At 42.6% G+C, this 25,044-nt stretch overlaps 1 protein-coding gene across 1 annotated transcript in view; it reads right to left on the bottom strand.

The window, feature by feature from the left end:
* unc5db (unc-5 netrin receptor Db) overlaps positions 1 to 23,077 on the bottom strand; it is a 225,222-nt gene extending 202,145 nt beyond the window's left edge. The window contains exon 1 of the mRNA XM_079269905.1: positions 22,823 to 23,077. Within this exon, the coding sequence (XP_079126031.1) occupies positions 22,823 to 22,910 (88 nt within the window). The 5' untranslated portion in view covers positions 22,911 to 23,077. The remainder of the gene's footprint in view (positions 1 to 22,822) is intronic.
* Positions 23,078 to 25,044: the final 1,967 nt, after the last annotated feature.

Below are 25,044 nucleotides of genomic sequence, written 5' to 3'. Positions count from 1 at the left end.
AAATGGTAGAGCTACAGAGAACACGGTGATACATCTATGTCATTTATCACCGCACCGAGGGAATATTTCAAATCATTTAAATCTGAGGTCAAGAGCTTCTGCTACATCTCCCCCTCTCACTGCCTCTATCCATCTCCCCCGGTAAGAGGAACGAACAGGAGCATAATAAAGGAGCCAATGCACAGGAGGAATATTAAACTAATGAAGAGCTCTTTCCTGCCTTGGCTGCTGGCCCATCTCGTGTGCTGCCTCGCGTCTACCATTTCACAGCATGGAGCTGTAAAATGGAATTCCGTTGGCAAAACAATAAAGCAGACCCCCCCCTGTGATTGTGAGTCATGCACTCTAGCTCCCAGAAAAAAAGAAAAAAAAACAGTGGCAAACAATGATGACTCAAAAGGGAAGTGCAATATTGTATATTCATATAGAATCACTCAGTCGGAAGTGGCGCGTTGCATTATTCTGATTGACAAATGAAAGGAGTCTTGATGTGCTGGCAGGGTTTTTTCCGGCAGCATCTTGGCTTTCACAATGACACAAAGGGCACCGGGCATTGGCAGCAGGTCCTGGAAGATCACGTCTTTGTGGATGATGGGAAAGGTGGGAAAGCAGTAGGCCTGCGGTGAGCAAACCCCTGCTGATTAGGAGCCAGAGCTGACAAAGTGTCCCTTCACTGTGGCCTGCAGCACCCGGGGGGTGGAGCTACACCCAGACACAGCAGCACACGCAGTTAAGATAAGGTGTGACATAGTATGCCAAAAGTACTTTTAATGTCTCACAATGCAACATAATCTTGTCTTTAGTCCATGTTTCTATTTAACATAATTATCCTTCATTTATTGGCTTTGTATGTGTTGTTTTGTGAGCCTGTGTCGCATGTCTTGTTAGTACAGATGAAAAATAGCCCCTTGGCTAACTCTGGCGCATTTACAGGAATGTGCACTGTCCCTACCAAATAAACCAATCAATAAAATATCGTATAAAATAATGGTTTTTCAACTTATATATGATCCCCAAAGTATCTCTTTTCCTCCCGCTCCATCCATCAGAAACGGTGTGTGAGTGGTGAGTCTGATTTGACGCTGGATATGATGTCCTATGGGGTTCGTTAGCCAAAGCACGCTACTCGATCTGTCGTTGGCTGCAAGAACAAAAAGAAAAGTTTGCGTGTGCTCCCAACTTCCGAGAATGTGAAGACTCAACGAAACAAAAATTCACCAAAACAGAAAAGCTCTTTCTAAACGAGGATCAGCGCGCAGCAGGATTCACTTGAAAACTGAAGCTCGAGGATGGATTGATACCGGCTGTGTGTGACCCAACGTCAAACTTGGAAGTTTTGCCATTTTTAACGCACCACAGGCCAGATCAAAGTTGGGGTAACATTATTTTACTGAGAGAGACTGTGTGAACCTCGTTTGAAGTCAGTTAAATAACGAAGGCAGTAGGTTGGATGTGGGATGTAACTGTTCTTTCATGTTGCCTTTTGTAAAACTTTATACTGAAACACACGCTAGCTTTGTTGTTGCATGAAGGACTGGCCCCTCTGCTCAAAGATTCTTGTTGTTTGTTGGAGCTCTTTCTTGTGTATGGAAATGCATTTGATGTGCCCTGAAGGTACACGAGAAAAACAAATGGTAAGAAACTAAGGAAATGTATCATTGCATAACTTTGACTAACAGTAGCACCCGGATGTTAACTTGCTCTAATCCGAAAGCTGTATTGTTAGTGGGCTACAGTCTGTGCTGGGCGGTTACCCTGAAGCTGTTTGTGGCCCTTGTGAAATGAGAAGTCAACGTTGATTTATTTGTCACTTAACAAACACCAGTTCCGTAGTTATTTCAACCCAAACCACAATCTTTTTTTACCTAACTTCAATTGTTTTGTTACCCAAAGCTAACTCAGTATTTCACAATCTTTCTCAAAACCTAACTTAGTATTTCAAGATCGTTCCCCTAACATAACCAAGCAGTTTTGTTGCCCAAACCTAAGAAGGTATTTCACAATCTTTTCCTTAACATAATGTATTTCACGATATTTTACTAAACCTAACTCTGAGTTTTCTTTGCCTAAACTTAAGTAAGTAGTTCACAATCTTCTTCCTGAACCCAACTAGGTAGTTTTCTTGCCTGAATTTAGAAGTATTCCGAGCTAAACTCAGGAGCTGAATCAGACACTAAATCCTTCTGTGCACCAGTTCGCATTTCCACCGTATCTGAAAAACTGTGAAGAGCAGGCTAATAGAAAAAAACAATGATAGTTCTGTCTAAGATGCACTTTTGCACTTGACAAAAACACAACACTAAGACACAGTCATGTTTACTGGGATGTCTTCAAAGTAGCGGCTGCTATTCCCCGGTAACCAACTCCATTGGTTTCTGGACCTTTATAAAGTACTGCCCCGAAAGCAGAGACTCAGACCAGGAACTGTAGCCAAGATGTAGGATTTAGTGGCGGGTTGCTGTGGTTGAAATGCAGGTAAAGTTCCAGAGTTCCTAAGAAGGTTCCTGGAAAAAGTCCCAGCAGTGAAGAGGGTTTATAACACAGATGAGCTCTTGTGTTTGTCAAGACAAAAACGATGTGACAATAAATTAACCATGCTGAAGAGATGACTAGAGTGGAAACAAACAATCTGTCCAAAAACAATTACAATATTAAAAATGAAATAATTGAGTCTTTTAAGTAAAAATGCCGAACATGCTGTGTTTCAAGCTCCTCTACTGTGAAGATGCTGCACTTCTGATGATGGTGATACTACAGCAAATATCCTTGGGTTTTGGACTGTTGAGCATACAAATGAAGCAATTATTCAATATGTCAACTTGCACACTGGGGAATTGTAACTGCCAATTTTTCTTTACCATAATAATAATGCACAAACAATTCATTTGGAAAATAATCCCAATTTAATAGCATCATAGAGTGCACGTGGGAGAAGCCATTGCAAATTCAAAACACTATGTTGAGCATGCTGAGCGTGAAACGATGCCTTTGAAAATCACTCTTGAGAGGCGCCGAATCTCAAGAACGGCGACAAAAGCTCTGTCCTCCGTGTACATTTGAAGTATCTGGGTAACCGCGGCGGCCGTGAGATAAGTGACCATTGTCAGTCATAATGCAGCTGTCACATTCACAAGCTCAGATGTACAACTTCAGAGGCAAACAAAAAACCCGCCAGGCTTGCAGTCCTTGCGTTAATATTAGTTTATACAATGCGTGAGACACGCACGTGACACGCACGTGAGACAATACGTGAGACTCACGCATTGTATGCCATCCCAGATCTCAGCGGCGCAGCCCTGGCACTTCTGCTGTATTACTAGGAATTATCCGCGAGTCGATTAATAAACGTCGCACTGGCTGAGTCCCACCGGATGAGCGGCGCGCCCCGATAATGGAGGGCTATCCATCACATCTGCCAGTCAGGACACTCTGCCACTGCCAGGCACGCTCGTGATGTGCGCGAGCATGGCAACGGCGGCTAATAAGAAGGACGCTGTTAACACCTGGATGTAATCTGATGATGAATGTGGGAGACGCTTTGATTACCTTGACCCATTAGGATACACAAACATTGGATTTATCATTGTTGTTTGTGCCTAAAATCTGAAAATGAACCGATTTTGATTTTCAAACATGCACATCCACTATATTTCAGGAAGTGAATCAGAGGAACTAATAGATGACAAGTATCAATCCCACTGGCTGATTTGATAACAGGGAAAAAGAGCTAATTTGCAGGAATGGTTTAAGCATCCGTCCTCTACAGGCAGTGCGTTTAGAGATTTAAAACCAGTATTGAAATTTCTAAGCATTAAAATGCCCCCCCCCCCCGCAAATTAATTCAGTCTAAATCACCCAAGAACTCTCTAAGAACAGCGGAAAAGCGAGCAGTTTTTCTGACAAGTCATGAATAAAAAAAAGGCTTGTGGGCTCTTAACGGCCTGTGGCCGGTTGCAAAAACAGAAAGCTCAGCGCTCGTTTTCCCCCAGTGCTCCAGTAATAGGCCAGTGGAAATAAATGTAATCACTGCACTTTGTTCTCCCCAGTGATATCATTACTTTTCACCTCCGTCGCCTCTCAGGCCACCATCAGAATCTCATTTGATCGTATTTACATTCGCTCTGGCTTCAGACCCTAGTGATGCTAAAAAGCAATTACTACTTCCAAGTTTGCCATCTGCCAACGAGAGCCACACAAGATGTCCTTGCCAAACTGCAGAGGATTCCTAACCCCGGTCCGCGGCTGACATTTACGCTCTTGTCTTCTCCTGTGAGCACGGTTCGCTCCATTCAGAAGCAGAGAACTGCATATGACAAACATGGCCTTTAGAGGAGGCCTTTGACCGGGAACAATCCCAACAAAGTAACATTTATCCGGGTTTAATACCAGAGCCGCTCAAAGGCAAAGAACAGAGGGATATGCCATTGATCAAATTAGATCATCTGAAATCTCACCGCCTGTCTGTCTAGACCGGAACCTTCATCAGCCTCGTAAATTAGAACCCAAAGTCAAACCAGTAAATTGTGATAAAAGTACAGATCTGCACCAGCTAGATACTAAACTAAGGGGGCACTCCACTGATTTTACACATCAACCTCAGTTTGCTCACCTCCACCAGGGAGGGAAAGTGCATCATAGGAACTGTTTTTACTTGTGAACCACAAAATAATTCATAAAATGGACTCTCGTGCTGTGTTAATGTATTCCAGCATGATTTTGGCTAAAATGTTGGTGATATTCTCATGTAAACACAGTATGGTCAGCTAAAAAGATTGAGGTGATGTCCTACGATAAGTTGATGTCGTCATTATTGTTAGACGTACCAGAAGCCACAGACAAATGCACTTTCTACAAAAGAAAACATCTGCACAAACTCAAAGGTTCACTCACTAGCTTTTTGTGGAGCTTTCCAGTGAACCTCGCTGTCTTTATCATTGAATAGAGAAGGCTTAGATGTATCATTAGCCTAGATCTGAAGTTATGAGGGTGAGCTTTGCTCTGAAGTCTATCATAGCACAATGTTCTGAAGTCTATCATACCACAATGTTCTGAAGTCTATCATACCACAATGTTCTGAACTCTATCATACCACAATGTCTGAACTCTATCATACCACAATGTTCTGAACTCTATCATACCACAATGTTCTGAACTCTATCATACCACAATGTTCTGAACTCTATCATACCACAATGTTCTGAAGTTTATCATACCACAATGTTCTGAAGTCTATCATACCACAATGTTCTGAAGTCTATCATAGCACAATGGCATTGTTAGACATTGTTCTTAAACAGACAGTCTTTGAAAGACATGGACGTTGATTTCCACCTGGGATTTCCTGGTTCCCCCACACTAGGGACTTTAAATGAGAACATCTCTTGGTCTGATTCATTTTTGACCATCCTTTTTTTTACATGTCCCTCACTAGTCCACCAATTTAATGGAAGTGAAGTACTAGCTCACTAGAGCGCCTTTTTAATTCTCTGTACTGCAGCAGAAGCTTGGTCTCGAATCTATTTTAAAGGAGTTGCAAACATAGACAAAGGACATAGAGCACATGTGTCAAACTCAAGGCCTGCGGGCCGAATGCGGCCCGCCACGTCATTTTATGTGGCCCGCGAATCCGCCAGCAAAGAAAAAGTAAAATATAATTTTTTTTCCTTTTTTTTGGGGGGAAAAATTATTAAAAGTTAGACTTGAAAATAAAAGTATCCCCATGTTCGAAATTATGAGATAGAAAGTTGAAATTATGAGATAGCATGTTGTCTGTGTACCGACATTAAAACTATCACAACAGGTGGACAGGAGAGGCAACAGCCCGAAAAGAGGTTTTCCAACGATTGAAAAGGATCGACAAATAATCCCAAAATGTCCACGAAGAGAAAAATGTATGCAGAGGCAAGAAAATGAAATGAAAGATGGGAAAGCGAATACATGTTTGTGCTTCAAGGAGACAAACGTGTCTGTCTTCTGTGTTATGAGGCGTGTCGTGATGAAGGATACAATTCACGTCGGCATTTTGACACCAAACACGGAGCTAAATTTAGCCTCCAAGAAAAACATCAAATTGTCCAAGAATTAAAAGGCAGACTGCAATCACAGCAGAATATATTTACACAGCTACAGCCCAGTGCATGCTGAAGGTATGTGAGCAGAGCTCCGACCAGATACAGACTTTTACAAATGTCAGTTTGTGAAGAAACACCATCGCAGACCGAGTTGATGAACTAGCAGCAATCTAACAACACAGCAGCTAAGAGACGAGCAGGTACTTGTGTTTGTAATGAACTGATGATGAAAGCACAGACAACACGGATACATCATCTATCCATGTTCATCAGACCTGACTCTCAGTCAGCAGCTCTTGGATGTAGCTGCCATGCACAGGACGACGACAGGGAGGAACATTAGTGATGCAGAGAGGTGAACAAACAGCTTTGAACAAAGTTAATGTCATAACTTGTGTTTGATATTTGTCTTTGTTATTTTCTTTAACAGTTTGATCTTTGATAGTCATGTGGGTTTCTTAACCCTCAATTAAAATGATTTATGTTATAACATAAAATGTGTTTAAATATCATTTTTCAGTGATACAACTGCATGTACAATGTTTTTACACTTGAATAAACAATAATAAAATGTAGAGTTATTTAACAATATGTTAGGGAGAAGTTAGTTTTACAGTCTTACAGTTACAACCGGCCCTTTGAGGGCGACCGTGATGCTAATGTGGCCCAGAGTGGAAATGAGTTTGACACCCCTGACATAGAGGTTATAAAAAGTAAAAAGTGAATTTGTGTCCTTCGTTTTCTCCAGTAAATGACTCATTTCATAATTTTATTAGGTCACATTTCAATGAACCCACCCCTGAAGCGAATTGTGAAAAACACGGATGATGCAACCCTTTGTAAGGGCTACCGGACGACGAAGCCGATGTTGCCATGAACGGACTCGACAATAAAAAAATTTAAAAAACAACCTTCATTTTATTTACCTCATTGCGACGTTAAATGTAAACTCCCGAGCAACCCTTGTTGCCCATCGATTGTGTCGCTTTGCAAATGGAGATTCAATTACGCTGCTCTTTCCGAGTGAGCGCAGAGCAAACGACACAGAACCATCGGTGGCGGCGCCGCTCGTGGGGACAGAGCGAGGCCGATAGCCAGAGCTTCTCTGCTGCGCACTCTTGTTAAATTACCCCAGAGTTAGTGCAACATACCAGAGGCAACTGAAGCAATTAAGTTTTCCACCAGTTGGTCAACTGTCAGAGTCTGCAGGATAGAAGAACCGGGCTGTTTTAGACCAGATGGCAGCGAACAAGAATCATATCAGAACATGAGCAGTTACAGCTTACGTTGTTTGTTTGTTTTCGTTGAGAACTGGAGTTAATGGATTGTGTGAACTGACATTCCTCATCTATCCCTTGAGATTCGGCAGGCCACGCAAACCCTGCTGCGGAGCAGCTATATGCACTCGGTACAGTGCGTGTTTGGCAAGAGAGCGAGGCTCCGCGTCTTTATCATCACTGGAAGAGCAATAAAAGAGGCTCTTTCAATCAATGCCGCCTTCACAGTCATTTGTATTTTGTAGCACTTGATGTTTCTGAAGCGGAAGCAGCTCTTGGGGATTACAAGAAATGACAGGGATTTAAGGTTTTATACTTAATATGTTTTTATGTAATCCATTATGCCTCTTAATTCTTCACTGCATTTGTTTTTTTTAGTTATTTTCGCTCCTCTTGAAATAGGAGACATGTGCTTCTCTAACCCCCCCCGTGGGGGATGGACGCGCGACTAAATGTGGAATATTCCGGATGCCGCTGAAACGCAACAGAAACGTCTAGATTTTCTTTTATTAAAGCATTTTGTCTGCAATTACCATTCTGCTTTCCATACAGCCCTGAGGGGCTACTCATTACTCAAGGACTTATGGTGGTGATGGACGCCTTCCATTTATACAGCTCATACAGCATGCATCTATCGAGTTACAGCTCGGCGCTGAGACCATTCTAACGAAAATCGGTAGTGACATTTTATGACAGTGGCTTTATTGTCCTCCATATTTCTCCACCACCAATTTTTGGGTTATTTTAAACCACTGAAGAGCCGCATGCTGTGTTTATATTCCGACTCCCCATTTGTTTGATATATTTGAAAGCTCCCATCAATGATTTTGCATTACTTAGGCTTTATTCAAAATTCATATTGCTGCAGAGCATCACTGATGCAGCCAATGAATGCGTGTCGTTGCCTAAAAATCATGTTGAAATGTCTCTCTCCCAAACTCCAATGCTCACACTAATGGCTTGACGTAGCGGGTGACGTTAAAAGCTTTTCAGTGTTGGGAGGTGATTTCAGTTACTTTGCGGGAGATCTTTGGCTCGCAGAGTGGATATGAATTTCACATGCTCTGGGCATAGAGGGGTTGCTTCTCATATCGGTGTGTCTCTGTGGATATGTTAAAGTCCTAAAGGCTGAGGGACGGTCTTGTTACTCATAGCACGCATGCAATCACTCATGTCCAGAGACAAATGTGACGTATCGTTTGATCTCAGCAATGTAATATGAGGCCAGACATGATTGTTTAGTCAATTATCAACAGTGAACAAATGTATGATGTATAATTATGATTTTCATTCATTTGTGATGGACACTTTGTGATGGACACTTAACATAGTAGTATGTGTACGATAACCGTAAATTTGAATTCCAAATTGTACGTTTGCAGCCTTTCAAATGGAGACTTGAGTGGCACTGATGCAAATTTTAAACAGTTGCACTGCTTTTCCAATACAAGGTTTGAATAGGCAGAGGACCAACAACCATGACCATATTTACACAGAGCAGCGTCTGGCAGTCTGTATAGCGTTAGCTACTGCAAGCTAGCTATTTTATTTTTTTGAAAATGTAACTTCACATCTAGACTTAATATGTGCATGTAGATAGTTATCGTGATACATACACAGTTAAACTTTCCCATTGTTGTAAAACACAGCACATTCCATTGGCACTTGGGTAGTAATTAAATAAAGGGAGCATTCATGAAATCTATCTTCCTTTGACACATCTACAATCTAGTCTGTCTGTACATGTGTCAAAACACTATAAAACCCTTTAAAGTACTTGCAGAAGGGCAGGGAAGCATGACCGAACGCTGGTTGCTGCTTGGTCATCCAATTAGCTAAAGGGTCTCTTCAGACAGTGCTCAGCAGGCAGCATTTCATGTCGTAAACTTGCAGGAAAGAGGCACCATGAACCACACATACACCGGCGGCTGACATGAGGTGAATCAAACAAGTGGCAGCCTCGGGGGGCAGCGGTACAGCTGCACGCCACACTGTTGCACAAGTGCTATTAAGTCAAACTAACAAACAAACAAAAAAAGACAAAGGCTGCAGCAACAGAGGAGCGTTTTTCTCCGGGATGCTGTGTAGGCACATGGCACGGGAAAAAGAATCTGCGGAGATGCAAACATCGACCCGTAAGGTCGAGATGAATACATGTTGGTTTTACATGGGAGGGTTGAGTAATCCGCAGCGGCGCTGACCCCGAAGAACTCTCAGATTGTATCAAAAGCCAAAATGAGTTTCAAAAGGGAGAATTTCGAGCATGAAAAAAGGAGTCAGTGGGAGGACGCCTTAGGCACACGAGGAACTGTGGAGTTACGCAGCCGCTACCCGCCCCGCTAAAGTCAAAGCAGGAGCGGAGTACAATGCAATATTCATATTCTAAATGCTTTACCGGGCCACACAGCAAGCTGTCAGGGCCTCTTAAGTCAACAGCGAACCAGTGAGAGAGCCCCCACACACACACGCACACACACACAAAATCCACACTCATTAAAACACAGAGAAAAACAGGCTCAGTGAGGTTCAACTCAAACACTAACAGGTTAGTCAACGATTAATAAGGCAAAAAGAAATGTAATGTGAGAAGTGGAAATCAGACGCCAGGTGTTTCATCACCTTTAAGCTTTAAAAAGAAAAAAACCCTCAGCCCTCTGCTGTCATCAAAACACGGCCGCCTCATTTTCCGACATCCAGAAGTCCGTCTTGGAAATATGCCGAAAAGCCATCGGAGCTCAAATGCCCGACGTCTCTGTCGCGGTGACAGGTTTTAAATGTATTTTCCTATCACCCTCCGTTTCACACCGGCCCCTACTGTCGAGCGGGGCCGGTACCGATCGTTTGTCAATCCAGGTCTGATACCTGCGGTGAGTCATGTTATGTGAGGAATGTGGCTGTTGAGCGAACCGACAAAACGGGGAGGAAGGTGCCTTTGAGGAGGCTTTTCTAGAATATGAATAAAAATGCAGGAGTAGCATTTTTTAAGCATGGACATCACCATCTAATTGAATGTAATGCTTTGGTGGAGTGACCATAAAGCAATGAAACCTCTCACCATCTACTCAAAATGAAGACATTTGACATAAATACCATTGCGCCGTGCACTCATTCGCCCTCCCTAAATGTATCTTTTCACCAAATTAACATTTCCTCTCTGAAAGCTTTAGCCTCGTTAGCACCAACAGTGGAATTGAAGAAAATTGTTTGGGGAATTTGGTGATTTATTGTCTTAACGTGAGCTTGATAGAAGATAACCTCTGTCCGTATAATGAAGCAGCGGGAAACTACTAGTCCGAAGCTGCCCTTTTTTACACATTGTATCGGCGGATTTACATATTTCCTGGACGATAAAAACTGGATCAGACCCAGCGCAGACACAAATTAGTGGGCGTTTCCGTTAGCGGGTGTGATGTTAACATAATAGGCGGCACGTGAGGGGATTAATCGGGCACCTTACGAAGTTCCTCCCAATCTATACGCAGCCAGGTGGAGTCATTGACAGTACTAATATATTTGAGGAACAAAATTTTAGTTTTTTTTGCATTTTTAATGCACTCTAGCACCTTATTTACATGCAAAGTACATATATTTAATCATGGGGAAAACTGAAATGCTTACCTGAAAAACTGCTGCTTAATTTCAGATCAATTATGAATTGTAAAAAAATATGTAGGATTTGTCCTCCACTCGCACAGGGCTGACCAGCAGCACACACACACACACACACACACACACACAGTTAAGCCCTGAAAAATTTGCGTGGCCCTAGTGACTCACTCCTACCTGTACTTCAGCACAAACAGTCTCACACATGCACCAACACACACACGTGCCTGCCTGTGTTAGTGAAGACGTGTGTGTTTTGGAAGCAGCGAGCGTCCGACAGGATCAGTGAGACTTGGATTGTACTGCAGGAGTTATGTGGGAGCTGGTGAACAGATGTTTCAATATAGTCTTGTAGTTGTTAATCCCCCCCCGCCATTCCGATGCCTGGATCGCAGTTTCCGAAGCTGCACGATGCCCACCCAGGTCCTGCTTGCGAGTGTGTGTTTGAAATGTGATTCTGGGAAAAGAAAAGATTATTAGATTGGTGATTATTTCAGTAAATGGCGATGTGTGGAGGCAGCTAACTTTAGGCTTCTCTTCACATAACATTCTTCCGCTGTTTCCTTTGGATATCTATTGCCGTGGTGACACGTGGTCTTTTTCAATGCAGCAGATCGGATGTCAGCTCTGTGTCCACACTTGACACTTTAATGCGACCTGCTTGATCGGATAGTAATCAGATGTGATGGAGACCTGCATTTGTTTATTGTCCAGATTGATCCCAACTCAAAGCGAACCAGGCCACCTCGGCATGTGGTCTGTCTGATCCAATCACAAGTAAGATCCTATCTCGGGTCTCAGATCCTGGCACGTAAGTCGCATTGAACTGACAAATGTACCACAGCCTATGGTGCAGCAGAAATAAGAGCTTCATTGGTGAGCATTATTAGTTTTGCAATGTATGTGGAACGAACACTCAGTAATCATTAAATGAAAGTTCTGACAAGGTGACACATCTGGCCTGTTTCCTGTTGAACGGGTCCGTGCTGGTCAGAGTGGCTAGCTGTAGCTACTGCTGTGTTCTGGTAACTGTGTCAGGGAGTCTGGAAAATTTGTGTTGTATTGAGTTAGAAAGAACAGAGTAGTTGCAGGCCACAAGCAGCACAGTGCCGCTTAGTAGGCCTCAATTATATCTTTGAAATGTGCGTTAACAAAATTCATAAATGGCTGATCATCAGGGTTGGGAGATTTACTTTGAAAATGCACTCCGAAAATTACTATTTACCTGTTGAAAAAAACTTTTTTCCCTAATGTGAGAGGCCATTGTGTGAGGCTTGTGTCGTGAAGTGATCAAATGCATTTAAAAATTGTGGTCCTGCCTATAATCCCTATTTTTACGTAAATCACCAGTAATCCGACTCAAGATTTTTTTTCTATGACGGAAAAAGTGTTTTGTTTCCTAATTGTGTAAAGCAGTTTCTATGTATTTCGTTACTAAGCCTGTTATTGTATTCTTACCTTTTGGTGTTACTTACTCTTTGGTGTTTTATTTTACTACGTCAGGATTCATTCAGAAAAGGTATTTCCACATTTTCATTTCAGCCTGAGGCTGAAATCACCTCAAGCGGGTGTAAACTTTTTTGGCGCAATTGAGTAAGTTGTTCCAAGGGAATGGAAACACGCCTAATGGCAGTATAAAACAGGCAATGCAAGGTGGTTTTGAGAAAGTGTGACCTTTCTACAAAAACGCAGCCCTTGAGCGTGCAGCCAAAACTGGCCACCCAAAACTATGCAGTTTGCTGCAGCAGAATGCAAGAACGGCCATGCACAGACGCAGAGGCGCACACTCTATCACCGACAAGTGTGAGCTTTCACATGATTTCCAACACTATGTTGTCTTTCAATCAACCAATTGGTTATTCGTCCAATCAGTTCAGTGCTACAGTAGACCTGTTTTGATTTACAAATGATTGGATGATGGTTGTAGGTTCCTTTGTGTGTTCACTCAGTCAATCACATCTTAAGTAAACACATATACAGCAACTCATAGAATAAATCAATAGTCATCACAATATTTCTACTATGCTATCAAATTTAAGTAAAGAAGGAAGTTATTGCTCTGCATACAGGTGCTTTGAAATAATAAATCAGATAATCATTTTTTTCACATCATACTGAGGATAAACTGTGTTCTAACCTAATAATAAGGGTTTTATTAACAAATCACTATACCACTAATATCTGTTCAGATAAAAATCTAAATATATACTTATACCTATTCTCTTGACTTTTCTGCAGTAACTGCGCGTGTGTGTCAGCCACCGGTTCACAAACAGCGTGGTCCAATGACTAACACGTACCCACCAGCAGAGACCGAGAGGTCCTCCAGGCGGGACAGGACACAGCGAGCTCGGACCGGCGCTCGGCAGTCCATTCATCACAACTTGTCCTTCAGCACCGTTCTGTCCCGGTAGGCCTGCTGCTACACCATGGATCAACAAAGGACATGTTTGAACAGCTGACCCAAGGCCATGAAAGTGGGCATATCAAATGCCATGCGTCAGGCATCCGAGATGATGCCCGTGATTTAATATTGGAGGCTTTACTACAGCCACTGGCCTTACAGGTACTGTAGATCAAATTTGGCACTTCTTACTGTACAACAAGTCATCTGTTGGAGGCTTTGAAGGTGATGTCAGAGGATCTCAAAAGTCTGGACCTGGATCTACATGGATCTACATTGCAATCCATGAAGCTATATTCCCGAGTATGTAGCTGCTCCTGGACAGTTTGCGGGTTGGGTTTGGGTTGTTGATGAATGCATATTTTTGGGTTGAGTGAATTGGATTGCCTCTCATTGGGTGAGAACGGGTATTAAAAAACCCTGACCTGCACATCATTACATGACGGGCTTTGAGTGTGAACATATCAGAATTGGCTTATGTTTGGTCTAATAAATGACATAAATAAGTTTCTTATGACCGTCATATCACGATTGCAGCAACACATAATGACACATCATTAACAAAACATAATGACATCATTAACAATGTAGCGTAATGAAGTTAGCATCGCCTCGGTTCCCTCAACAAAAACCCAATGCGATTATTCCACTGGATTTGATGGCAAACAAACATTTATGATACTTCCACGTTTTGTTCATCAAGATAATCTTCACAACAAACTATAAGTATTTAACAAACTGTCAGATAATAGTTACTGTTTGTCAATGGTACTCAATGTTACTGATTTTGAATCTTGCTAGCATAACGTTAGCTCTCTGGCTTGCTGCTGAGCCAAAGGGTTCTGTGAGCCGAGTGGACTACAAACATCTCCCGTAGCCAAGACGTATCTAAGGTACATCCTATTGACTGGAACAGTTAACGTTTTCATTGCAAAATAACCTTATGGGATGGTAATGATTCCAGGTATTAGCACATCCTTAAGGGTTACCCGAAAAAAATGTGAATACCATGAAAATAAAAATTTCTGGTCTAGTTTTTTTTAATTTTTTGACCCAAAGAAAACTACCTTGTCATTTAAAAGTGCCCTCATTATTTGAAGTGTTAATTGTAAAAAAAAGTTTTCAGAAAACAATTTGAGTTGGCTTCGAGTCTTTCATGTTTGCCAAATAATTGGATTAACAAAAGGTAATTAAAGGTAGGTTTTTATGTTTATCTATATTTCAATTAGGCTACCAGGCGGAGAGAACTCTGATTCAGTGCATTTTGAGATCATCTGCAGACTCTTTCCATCAATCAAGTGGTTAAAGATAACACGGCCAGTGAAAACAAAAGGCGGTTGACTACAAACAACATACAGAGTAATGACGCCCCTTTTCCCTCCTATGGATGAGCTATGTAAAGATTCACTTAGAAACTCCGGTTATTCAAAATTCCATTTGCCTGAGATGGGGCTGCCATAGATTTCAGTCGCGACCCCATACATCAACGGGACATGTTTTCCGATAACAATATTGAATTCTCTCTGACTTGATAAGAGATGAGGACTCGCCCATCACTTGACTCTGATTCTATAGAGGCTCTCGCCCAGATGCTATCAAATATAGCTGGTGATGTCATATAGGCGAAATGTACTCAGGACTGTGTGTGGGTTTGCTATGCGTCTGTGTGTGTGCATACAGACATGGTCACACACAAAGACACACACACACACACATCCCCCGGTAGGCCTTATGGCTGCTTGGAGGTTTGCTAAATAGGATGCTATCATAAAGCGGCCTTGTAAAAAGCTCATCTGGTCCGCTCCATCTGTAAACACAGATATGAAGAAGTTCATGGAGCCCAGCGCAAACCTGACACGTCTAATTTTGGAGTCTGTTACAGCACCCATGTAGCGGCAGCATTTGCAAAGACCAAATTAATTCATGTGCCAAAAAAGGAAGAAAAAAAAACTCGCTTCTTTTTTATAAAGACCACATTCTACTTGTACTGATGCTTCAGAGTAATTGCTCCACGATGCAAGTGTGACTAATTACGGTTTGCAGCAATACATTTTTTAATTTAGAGCACATGGAAGAATCTTCAGAGATTACAGAAACGAAGATGATGTTCAATTAATAGCTATGAATATTGAAGCAGTTTTGTATATCACAGTTATGCGTGTTTGGGCGGCTAGGCAAAAATAATAGTATCAACCATACAGATATAGAAAAACGACTTTTTTGACGTTGCTGTTATATGCTTTCCACAGTTATCTATTATTTATGACATATGAATGTTCCATGGATATTCATATATTTTAACTGCTGTTGTTTTGAGCCTTTCACTTCCTATTACTCGTGTACACTTGACAATGCAGATTCAATTACAACTGCAACATTGCCACTCTGAATTTGTGTAAGAAACATTCATAATATATATTCTATTAACATTATCAGAGAAACAATACACCTTGTCTCTAGGTATTTAAAAAAAAAAAAGATGAGTTTGCCCTGCAGACTTCTTTTTGTCAGCATTGGTACAGTGAATTCTCCTCACACATTAAAATCCCAAGTGTTTTTCATCCTCAGGGAGTGATGAACAAAGTAATAATAATCACAGAAGAAGAAGAACAAGAAGAAAAAACATGTGTTCACATGGATCACTCGGGGCTCACGCAAAGATTGCAATATTCAAAAAGAAAAGCTACTTGGCCGGAGTCGAGACGGGCCTGTGGAATGAAGACGTGTGTCTCTACGAGCACAACTGATTGAATCTCCTGACTGAGATGGATGAAGGGTATCTGCAGCTTTGGTACATGATTTAGCACTGTGACTGAGTGGGCCCTCTCATCCTGTCCTGATTGCCGTCCCCTCAGATTAAGTCAAACGGAAGCCACAGCGCTCGCCCGGGGCAGATTGGGCCATCGTGACTCAAGCATTTTCACAGGAATTCTAAATAACGGCCCCATGTGGCACGCTGGTTCTCTGGAAATCGCAAGGAGCGAAAGAGAGCGTTGGTACTGTAATGTGTGTAATGGTGTAAAGGTAGTTGCTGCTGTTTGGGATTACTGCAGTATCATTACAATGCCGTGTCTGAAATATCTCTGCTTCTGTGCAACTAACAAATATTGTCATTATCAATAAATCCGTCTGTAGTCAAAGTCTCGCTTATTCTGCAGCTTACTTTATCTGCTGAAGAAGACCGTGAGAAGCGGTCGAAAGTCTTAAAAAATGCTCGAAAATAAGCCTCGAGTTATGTTTCTATTCTTTTTTTGTTGATAAACTATGTCAACTAGGAAATAACAAAAACCTTAACATTTTAAATTAAAGTGTTTTCAAAACACATTTGAGGAGCTGGATCATTGCCTTCAAACATGACGATAAATTGTTTCTCAAAATAGTTGCCAATTGTCTGTTAAAGCTGGGCTAGGAAGTATCTTTTGGGCGTCGTTGGGCAAAAAGTCCATGATAACTTCTCAGCATATTGTTTTTCAAGTTGGCTGACAGAAAACTAGACTCCTGCACCTCCTCTTGGCTCTGTTTTTGGGCTTTAGAAAATCCAGCCTGTGACGGGAGACTTTGGCCAATCACAGGACATTTGTAGGGTTCCTATTGGTTGGAGAAACAATGATAGTTAGCCTTCTGGCAGGAACACAATCAGGATGATGATTGAAGTGAATCCCCGTGGTCATCTTGTGGGAGGGGCTTAGGACAGATAGAGGAGAGCTGGAGGATGAGGAATTTTCAAATTCTGGTATTATTTTGGTTTGCGTTTTCCATAAGGCTCTCTAGCCTGGGGTACTGCTCGAATTACAATGCTGAAAGGTTTTACAGATTGTGTTGCCTACCCCAGCATTAATAAACTTATCATTTCAGCTCCACACCTCTGTTTTCTAATATCTGTTCAAACCGGTGTTGTAAAATGGGAAAATTACAATTTTCACACATAATTCTGTGTGAATCCACAACATATCATATTTTGTTGTTATTTTTATGAGTCAACTTAAACACAACCTAAAACCTGCATCAGGCCCACCCGCTCTTACTGACATTTTGGGTGTTCTGTAATCTTTTTTTCTGGCTCGGGTATAGGAAGATGACTTCCCCTGACAATCTCACCTACAAAGGTTTTTGGAACCAGGCTGTTACAACACCTTGAATGCATCAGAGCCTTTAGCAGGATACAAAACCTACGGATACAGATGACACACAGCAGCTGGAAAAAAAGTTGAATGTGTGAGTACCATTCGGCCACATGGCAGACAGGAGAAGCCAATGAGCTGCAGGGCTGATTGCTGACTACATTAAGCCTCTTAGGCAGCGCATTGATGAATTGACTCGTTGAAATGTGAAGGTAATGGTCTTGACATAGCAAAGACATAACTCAGCCACTGTACCTGCAAAAGTCCCCAAATGACAGCAATCCCACGCAGGAGCCGGTCCAATATGAAAGAGGACTTTGCTTTTATTACCATCATCATTACTGTATATCATTTCTGAATGTACAGCCATTTGGTTTCATTTAAATGTAAATCCGGGCACTGAACTGCGCTGCGTTGTCACCCGCAGCAGCCCGACTACGATGATTCATTCTCGGGGATCGGCAATATACGGAAATATAAGAGCCTTTTTACTTTCTCTGAGGGAAAATAACAGATTTGACCTTTGTCTGTTTTCATGAGAGCCGTGTACACAGCAAAATAGGAAATAAACCTTGATATTTTTTCTGTCTTTCTCTCGAAATCAAAAGTAGCCACAATATTTCCGGGCATCCTTTCTACTCCTGTTCTCTTCTCTTCTCTTTTGTTCTTTATTTTCCTCCCCCCGACCTGAAGAGCACGAACAGATATAGGTGCAGTCTACAGCGCAAGGTCAAGGGTGAACTAAAGCCTGGGGAGCCTCCACGTGTCAGAAAAGAGAGATAGAGGCAGCATCGCGCGATGGTTGCTTCACCTATACTTGACACAATTTAGCTAGAAGACACTGTTCACTGCTGCACCACCATGTGTTTCACACGCGAGCAATGTGACTCTCTCTCCATCGAGGAAAACATTAGCGGCCATACCCTGACCTCATAACATATTCCTGGACTCGTACCCGGCATTAAGGAAACGCACAGCAGAGCGTGTGGCGTGACCGGCAAATGAACCGGGTGACATCAACCATCATCAATCAAATATGGGATAATCCCCTTCCTCATTACTTTTTTTCTCACACTACACACAGCCGTTCTCCTGATAAATCACTCGCCACATAAATTAATCATCAGGTCCTGAACAAATATGCCCGCGTGTCAAAGGAGCCTCATCGGCAGCCAGGTTATAGGGGATATTACATATCAGTGCACTCAGGTCGCCTTTCCGCATCTCTAAGTAGGGCTTCATTAGGCGATAATAGTACGAGGTAACAGCCGATACCCAATCTCGGAAGGAAGTGAGGTCTATCACAGCTCAGGAAGCTGTATCCTAACAAATCCATTTCATGACCGGTCCTGTGGAGCACGGTTGAAAATGGCCTTTTGAAGTTTCTTTCTGGGCCACGCCGCGCGCTCTCCCTTTTCGGGAACGCTTTCGGGAATGCTCGGCAAACATCACCGTTGATCCTTAACAGCTTAAACCTGGCTGAGTGCGAGCTAGCGCCGCCCAGTCCCACTGCGGCCGGAACCGCCTCTGGTGCGTGTCACACCTGTTTTACGCTTATGGCTCGTGACCTGCGGAGACATGGCGACACTGGAGGTGTCGGGCGCTGCACATGAGGAGCTGGAGGCGGTGCGATGTCACTTTGATCCCTGTGGACACGATGGAAGCGTTAAGTGAGGGTTTTTAAGCGGCTGCTTCGAGAGTGATAACGGTTGGTTGATTGATTCGTCAATGAACAGGAAATGATAATCCTAGCAATCGCATTTCTTGAAGCAAACACTCTGATTTCAACTTCTCAAGATTTCATATATAATGATAAACTGATTATCCGTGAGTTTTGTATTAACGCTTGAATAAAACAAGGAATGTGACTTACATCTGACTTACAACTGTCAGATCTTTTGCCTCCTTGAAATCTCTGCTCATGATCTCTTTGGCTTACAGTCGAGCAACATAGATTGTGTTTAGAGTCCAGTGTTTCTGGGTATTGTAATCCCTCAACTTATTATGCTATTGAATACATTTACTACAAATACAGGTTCCACATTTGCAAATGCACGGATCTCCCAGCTGGCTGGCAAGAGAGATGCTGAATACATATTCTCGCCCTTGGCAGGTGTCCTCCTCTTACACACCGTGTTTTGTCTGTAGATTCTTAACCTTGTGTCTGGAGTGTCTCTTTCAGCCTCTGTATGTTGGGAATTAGTTGTTGAAGGCTGAACTCCACAACTTCGCTTCTGACAACATTGGCTGGGAAACGGAAGGATGAATTTCACGGGAGGCAGAAAAAGACAAGCTCTTAGTGCAGGCCTAATATAAGACAGTGGAACATAATTATAGGTGGATTATAAACTGCTGGTACATTCTCAAATATTTGTTTTTCTGCTGACATTCTGGACAGTTTAATGACATCATTAGGGTTTCGGCTTGACACTTTAAGGGACAGTCCGAGTGTTTTGAAGTGGGGTTGTATGAGATACTTATGCACAGTCAGTGTATGATAGTAGATGTAGATGTTGGTCGGCACGCCCCCATTTGAGAGAAGCAGAGAGTTACCGCAGGGGAGCAAAAAATTTACTGTTAAAAGAACATTGAAGAAAGAAAAATGATATATCAGTTAAAGTGTGCGCTATATTTAGAATGTTTCTGCAGGTTTACCTTGCCGTGAGTCAGCTATAAAGTCGATGTTTCCAAAAGGGAAACGATGCCGCCGTCTATGCTCTCGCTAACGCCGCCAGACTCCATTAAAAAACATCACGTCCTACGACATTAAATTATTATTTTTATCAATGGGGAGTCTTGTGGCTTTGACGTGAACATGGAAGGAAACAACGGCTTCAATTCCCGATCAGAACAGCTGCCTGACTTCAAGGTAAAACAGTGAAAGTATTGTCATTATAAAGTAGACTTAAACTGTTTTTAGATGTTTAAAATACATTTAGCTGCTGCCCTCGTCCACAGCAGTGCTGCTCCTGCCTGCTTCTCCAAACTGGCGGTGTGCTGACTTTCATCTACTGTAGGTAACACACTGACTGTGGATAAGTACCTCATACAACCATACATAAGATGTGGCCATTTTTGTGAGTTTTTTTTAAAGATGCTATCAAGCTGCATTGTGGGAATTCCACTGTTGTAATGGATACTAGGGACCAAAATTAAGGATTTCTTTTTTAAATCTGTCCTGTGTAATGTCCCCCAACTTTATGGTGGTGCAACAATAAACAGCTGGAGCCTTAAACTTCTCATGGCTCATATGTATACTGTTTGCAACCTGTGCTAATCGGGCTTGCAAGAAGATTTTCAGTGCCCACAAGCCAAAAATCAGAGATATCAGATTCAAACAGCATCACTGTACACTCTCACATATAACCTACAGTAACAAGAGGCTGCACCGTGCCACGGCCGGTAAAGTGGGCGGTAGAAAGAATGATGAATGCCCCCCCCCCCCCCCCCAAGAGATAAGACGAGCACAGTTACAATCAGATAACTGAAAGGCAAACACATTCTTGTGTTGTAACATTTGTGAGTTTCAATGCAGTGGCTACAACTCAATTCAATTTCTGTTCGGGAAACATCTTTGCATCAAAACCATTCACTGTATATAAGAAGTGGACGTAGTCGTCGTCATGTCACCCATTGGTTTGTGGACTACAGTTTTGAAGCCTAGAGTTCGGCGATTTGGCTGTTGCCATCTTGGCTTTTTGCAACCAGTGAAAGGAAGTTAATATTTTGGACGGCAGAGGAGAGACGCCGTTTACGGCTCTGGTAGGATACTGACCTGTCAATCACAATAAGCCCGCCCTAAAGCATACTTCACTTTATGTGACTCTAACTGGACCATCATTTACTAAATGAACATCATGCTGTGTTGAAGAAGACTTGAAACTAGAGATTGAGACCATAAACTCATGTTTACAATGTTTACTGAGGTAATAAATCAAGAGAGAAGTAGAGTCATTTTCTCACAGACTTCTATACAATCTGACTTATTTTTGCAACCCTGCTTGTCAGTGGAGAGAATGCAGGTTTTAAGACACTTCCACATCGGCTTCACTCGGCAGAAACTTTTTTCGTTCTACCTCAAGAAATAAAAAATAAAAACAAACTAGAGACGAGAGATGGGATAACACCAGCAGGGGCGTAAAGTGTGGGGGCCAATGGCCCCTTCCTCACCTCCTACACCCCTTACTTCCACCGCCCTTGCTTGGACCTCACCCACCTTTGCAGCCTTGCTTTTAATCTTTACATGCTTGAGAAGTTAGGAGCCTGCATCTTGCCCGGTTGTGATAATGGACACACACACACCACCTGCCTGGAAAAGTACTCAAACCAGCCTCTGTGGTAGTTTCCCCCTACATTTGGTGCCTCCAGGACCACGTTCTGCCACGATGATACACGCTCAGACTCACAAGGTGAAAAACAATCCCACAGTCCACGTTGGTAAATAGCCCAGATCAAACTGGGACAGATGCCCAATCCCCAACAGGCTTCCCACCGGGCACAGCCACCTTACATGTATTTGTTACCAACAAAATGTGTAAAACATTACCTTGATGTAAACCACATGGTATCAAAAAGCCCTCCTGCCCCTTTTAAAAATCGTTTTTCACGTGTCAATGCTTTTCTTATTGAGTGCTGGTATTCAACATGCCTGTCCCTTCGCCCTGCACTAACAGCCTTCCATACACCCCCTGTATGCTCCCTGACACTGCATCCAGTTCATGATATCAGGGAGTAGATCGTGCTCAAATAAAGACAGAAGCAGCATAGTAACTCCCAGATAAAGAACAAAATAAAAATGCGCTGACATGCCTGTTGCACAGGCGTGCCCGCGTATTAGAGCCGACTGCATGATGATGGATTCATTAAAGACTGCGCGAACAGAGTGAAAATGGGACAATTAACATCGATTTATGAGAAAGATAAACTTGACCGCGTGAGCTGTGGCTTGATGCATCAATACCTGAGGCTCTGCTGCGCATTGGGGGGGGGGGGGGGGGGGGGGGGGGGGGGGCTTCAAATAGTGACATTAAGTCCCTAGGATGAATCAAAGCGCACGCTGGGGAAATTAAATTACTACAGTGGTGTGTTTGCAAACCTTCAGAAACATTCAAACACATTTACAAACGGGATAGAAGCGTGACAAGTGGTGCGTAATAACAGGGATGGCACAACAAGACTGCATATATATATATATATATATATATATATATATATATATATATATATATATATATATATATATATATATATATATATATATATATATATATATATATATATATATATAATTACATTTTTTTTGGTAGCCACGCACACATACACGCGCGCGGACGCAGCTCTTACCTTTGGAGATCACTGACACCGTGCAGTAAACCAGGAGCAGGAGGAGGCCCTTTGCGGAGAGGTAACGTCCTTTTGTCAGTGCACCCATACCGACGCGTGGCTCTCCACGGGCACGCTGCGGGACTGACGGGGCTCCGGGGCTCTGTCGGCGCCTCCCCTCGCCTCCTCCGTGCTGGACGAGCCCGACCGCGCAAGTTCCTCCAGTAAACCAGGGAAGGGGACAGCTCGGCGCTCTGGTAAGAGGAGGAGGAGGAGGGGGAGGAGAAGAAGAAGTGTACGGCTCACGAGCTGGACTGTCGGCCGAGAGGTAAGAAGCATCTTCACTTCACTTTTGCCGCGCGTGTGTGCGCAGCGGGAGAGACACGCGCTCCGAGGTTTGCCCCCCTTTTTAGAGGCATCATCATCCCCATCCCGCGAGCCTGCCTCGTGTTAACCAATGGCAGAGAGAGAGCGAGAGAGAGAGAGAGAGCGAGAGCGAGAGAGAGAGAGAGAGAGAGAGCGAGAGAGGCAGAGAGGAGGGGACCGAGAGGAGGGCTGCATGCATGTCTCCCAACTGTAAATGCATCAGTCGGGAGTAGTTGCTAAAGCAGTAACATTCAGGGACTAATGTATAAAGCAGGAAAAAATATTAATTTCTCTTAATTATTCAATGTCACAAAGCTGTATCTGCTATTCCAGTACAATTTACCAGACCTGGAGATACATTTCAAAAAACAGTGTAGCAATGACTGCCAGTCAAGATATGTAATCAGTGTAATTACTTATTTCCTCCCCCCCCCCGCCAAGTACATCTCTAAGAAGAGTTTCTTGGCAGTCGTAATTTAAAAGAACACAAAATCTTCACATGTATTTGGGCAAACAGAATGTACGCTTTGAATTATTTATTTTGTTCTCTCTTTTTTAACATTACTATGAGAATATCTCAAACAACTCACATGATGGAAGTGGCCCCGCAGCAAATCTGGACTGCCAACTGGGCGAAGCGGCCTACTGCACTGGGGCCCAAGACTGTCAGGGTTCAAAAGGGTGACAATTAGTTTGTGGTGATTTGCTTAATTACACAGCAATTACTTTGGTGATGCATTACTGAGCTCGTACATTATTTTTCATAACATAAAATATACAATTTGAACGAAAACTGACTCAGTAGGCTATGCTGAGGAGTTTAACCTCAATCCTACTGACCGGGGAACCCGCACACTTGCTTGCAGTGTGCAATGTAGGCCTGTGATCACACACGAACAGAACCAATTCACTTTTCATAATTTGTGCTCCTCATTGTTTATCCGTCATCTTTGATTAAAGATGTGTCTACATTAATGACACAATTGAAAACTGAATCATTTCTTGTTTGGCAAAGTTGCAGTCATAAAAGCTATTGTCTGCAGTTACAAAGAATCTCCTGCAAAGATGCCTGCTTGGTCTGTATAATCTATGCCTTCGCTTCACATTTATCAGGAGGAAGGCCTGAAAGTTTTTTCCCTGGTTTAAGACCGCTGCAGGATGCTACTACAATAGTCAACAGGAATATCACTTACATTATATACCATGGCAGCCAGACATCCACTCACAAAAACATAGTGGAGTGCTACAGAGTTAACGTTGCCAATGCATCAAGCTAACCTTATGCTTCTCTGGTTGTATAGAAGTCTATGAGAAAATGACTCTACTTCTCTCTTGATTTATTACCTCAGTAAACATTGTAAACATGAGTTTATGGTCTCAATCTCTAGTTTCAAGTCTTCTCCAATACAGCATGATGTTCATCTAGTAAATTATGGTCCATTTAGAGTCAAACAGACCATAAAGCGGAGTGTGCTTTAGGGCGGGGCTATCTTGTGATTGACAGGAGCGAGCCGTCTCTACCTCACTCCTCCACATTCCAAATATGGTCACTTCCGTTCACTGGTTGCAAAAAGCCAAGATGGCGACGGCCAAATCGCCAAACTCAAGGCTTCAAAACGTCTGTCAGCAAACCAATGGGTGACGTCTCCACTTCTTATACACAGTCTATGGCTAACACTGAAAATAGAGCGATTTTCAACACGAGTAAATTCAGTTTTAGCTTGGAAGGAAACTAAAAGATTTAATTATAGCTACAGAGATACAGATAGCTCAGTGTGGGCAGACCATGGCTGTATTAAGAAGATGGGGCAGACTGCGGTGTTTACCACCTTGGTTTTAGATTGCATTAGAAAGCTAATGGCTCGCTCTCTGTGTGC

This window comes from Melanostigma gelatinosum, assembly GCF_949748355.1.
Source record: "Melanostigma gelatinosum genome assembly, chromosome: 6".
NCBI classification, from domain to species: Eukaryota; Metazoa; Chordata; class Actinopteri; order Perciformes; family Zoarcidae; genus Melanostigma; species Melanostigma gelatinosum.
The sequence above is the reverse complement of the archived record's forward strand: the minus strand, read 5'-3'. Positions and strand labels throughout refer to the sequence as shown.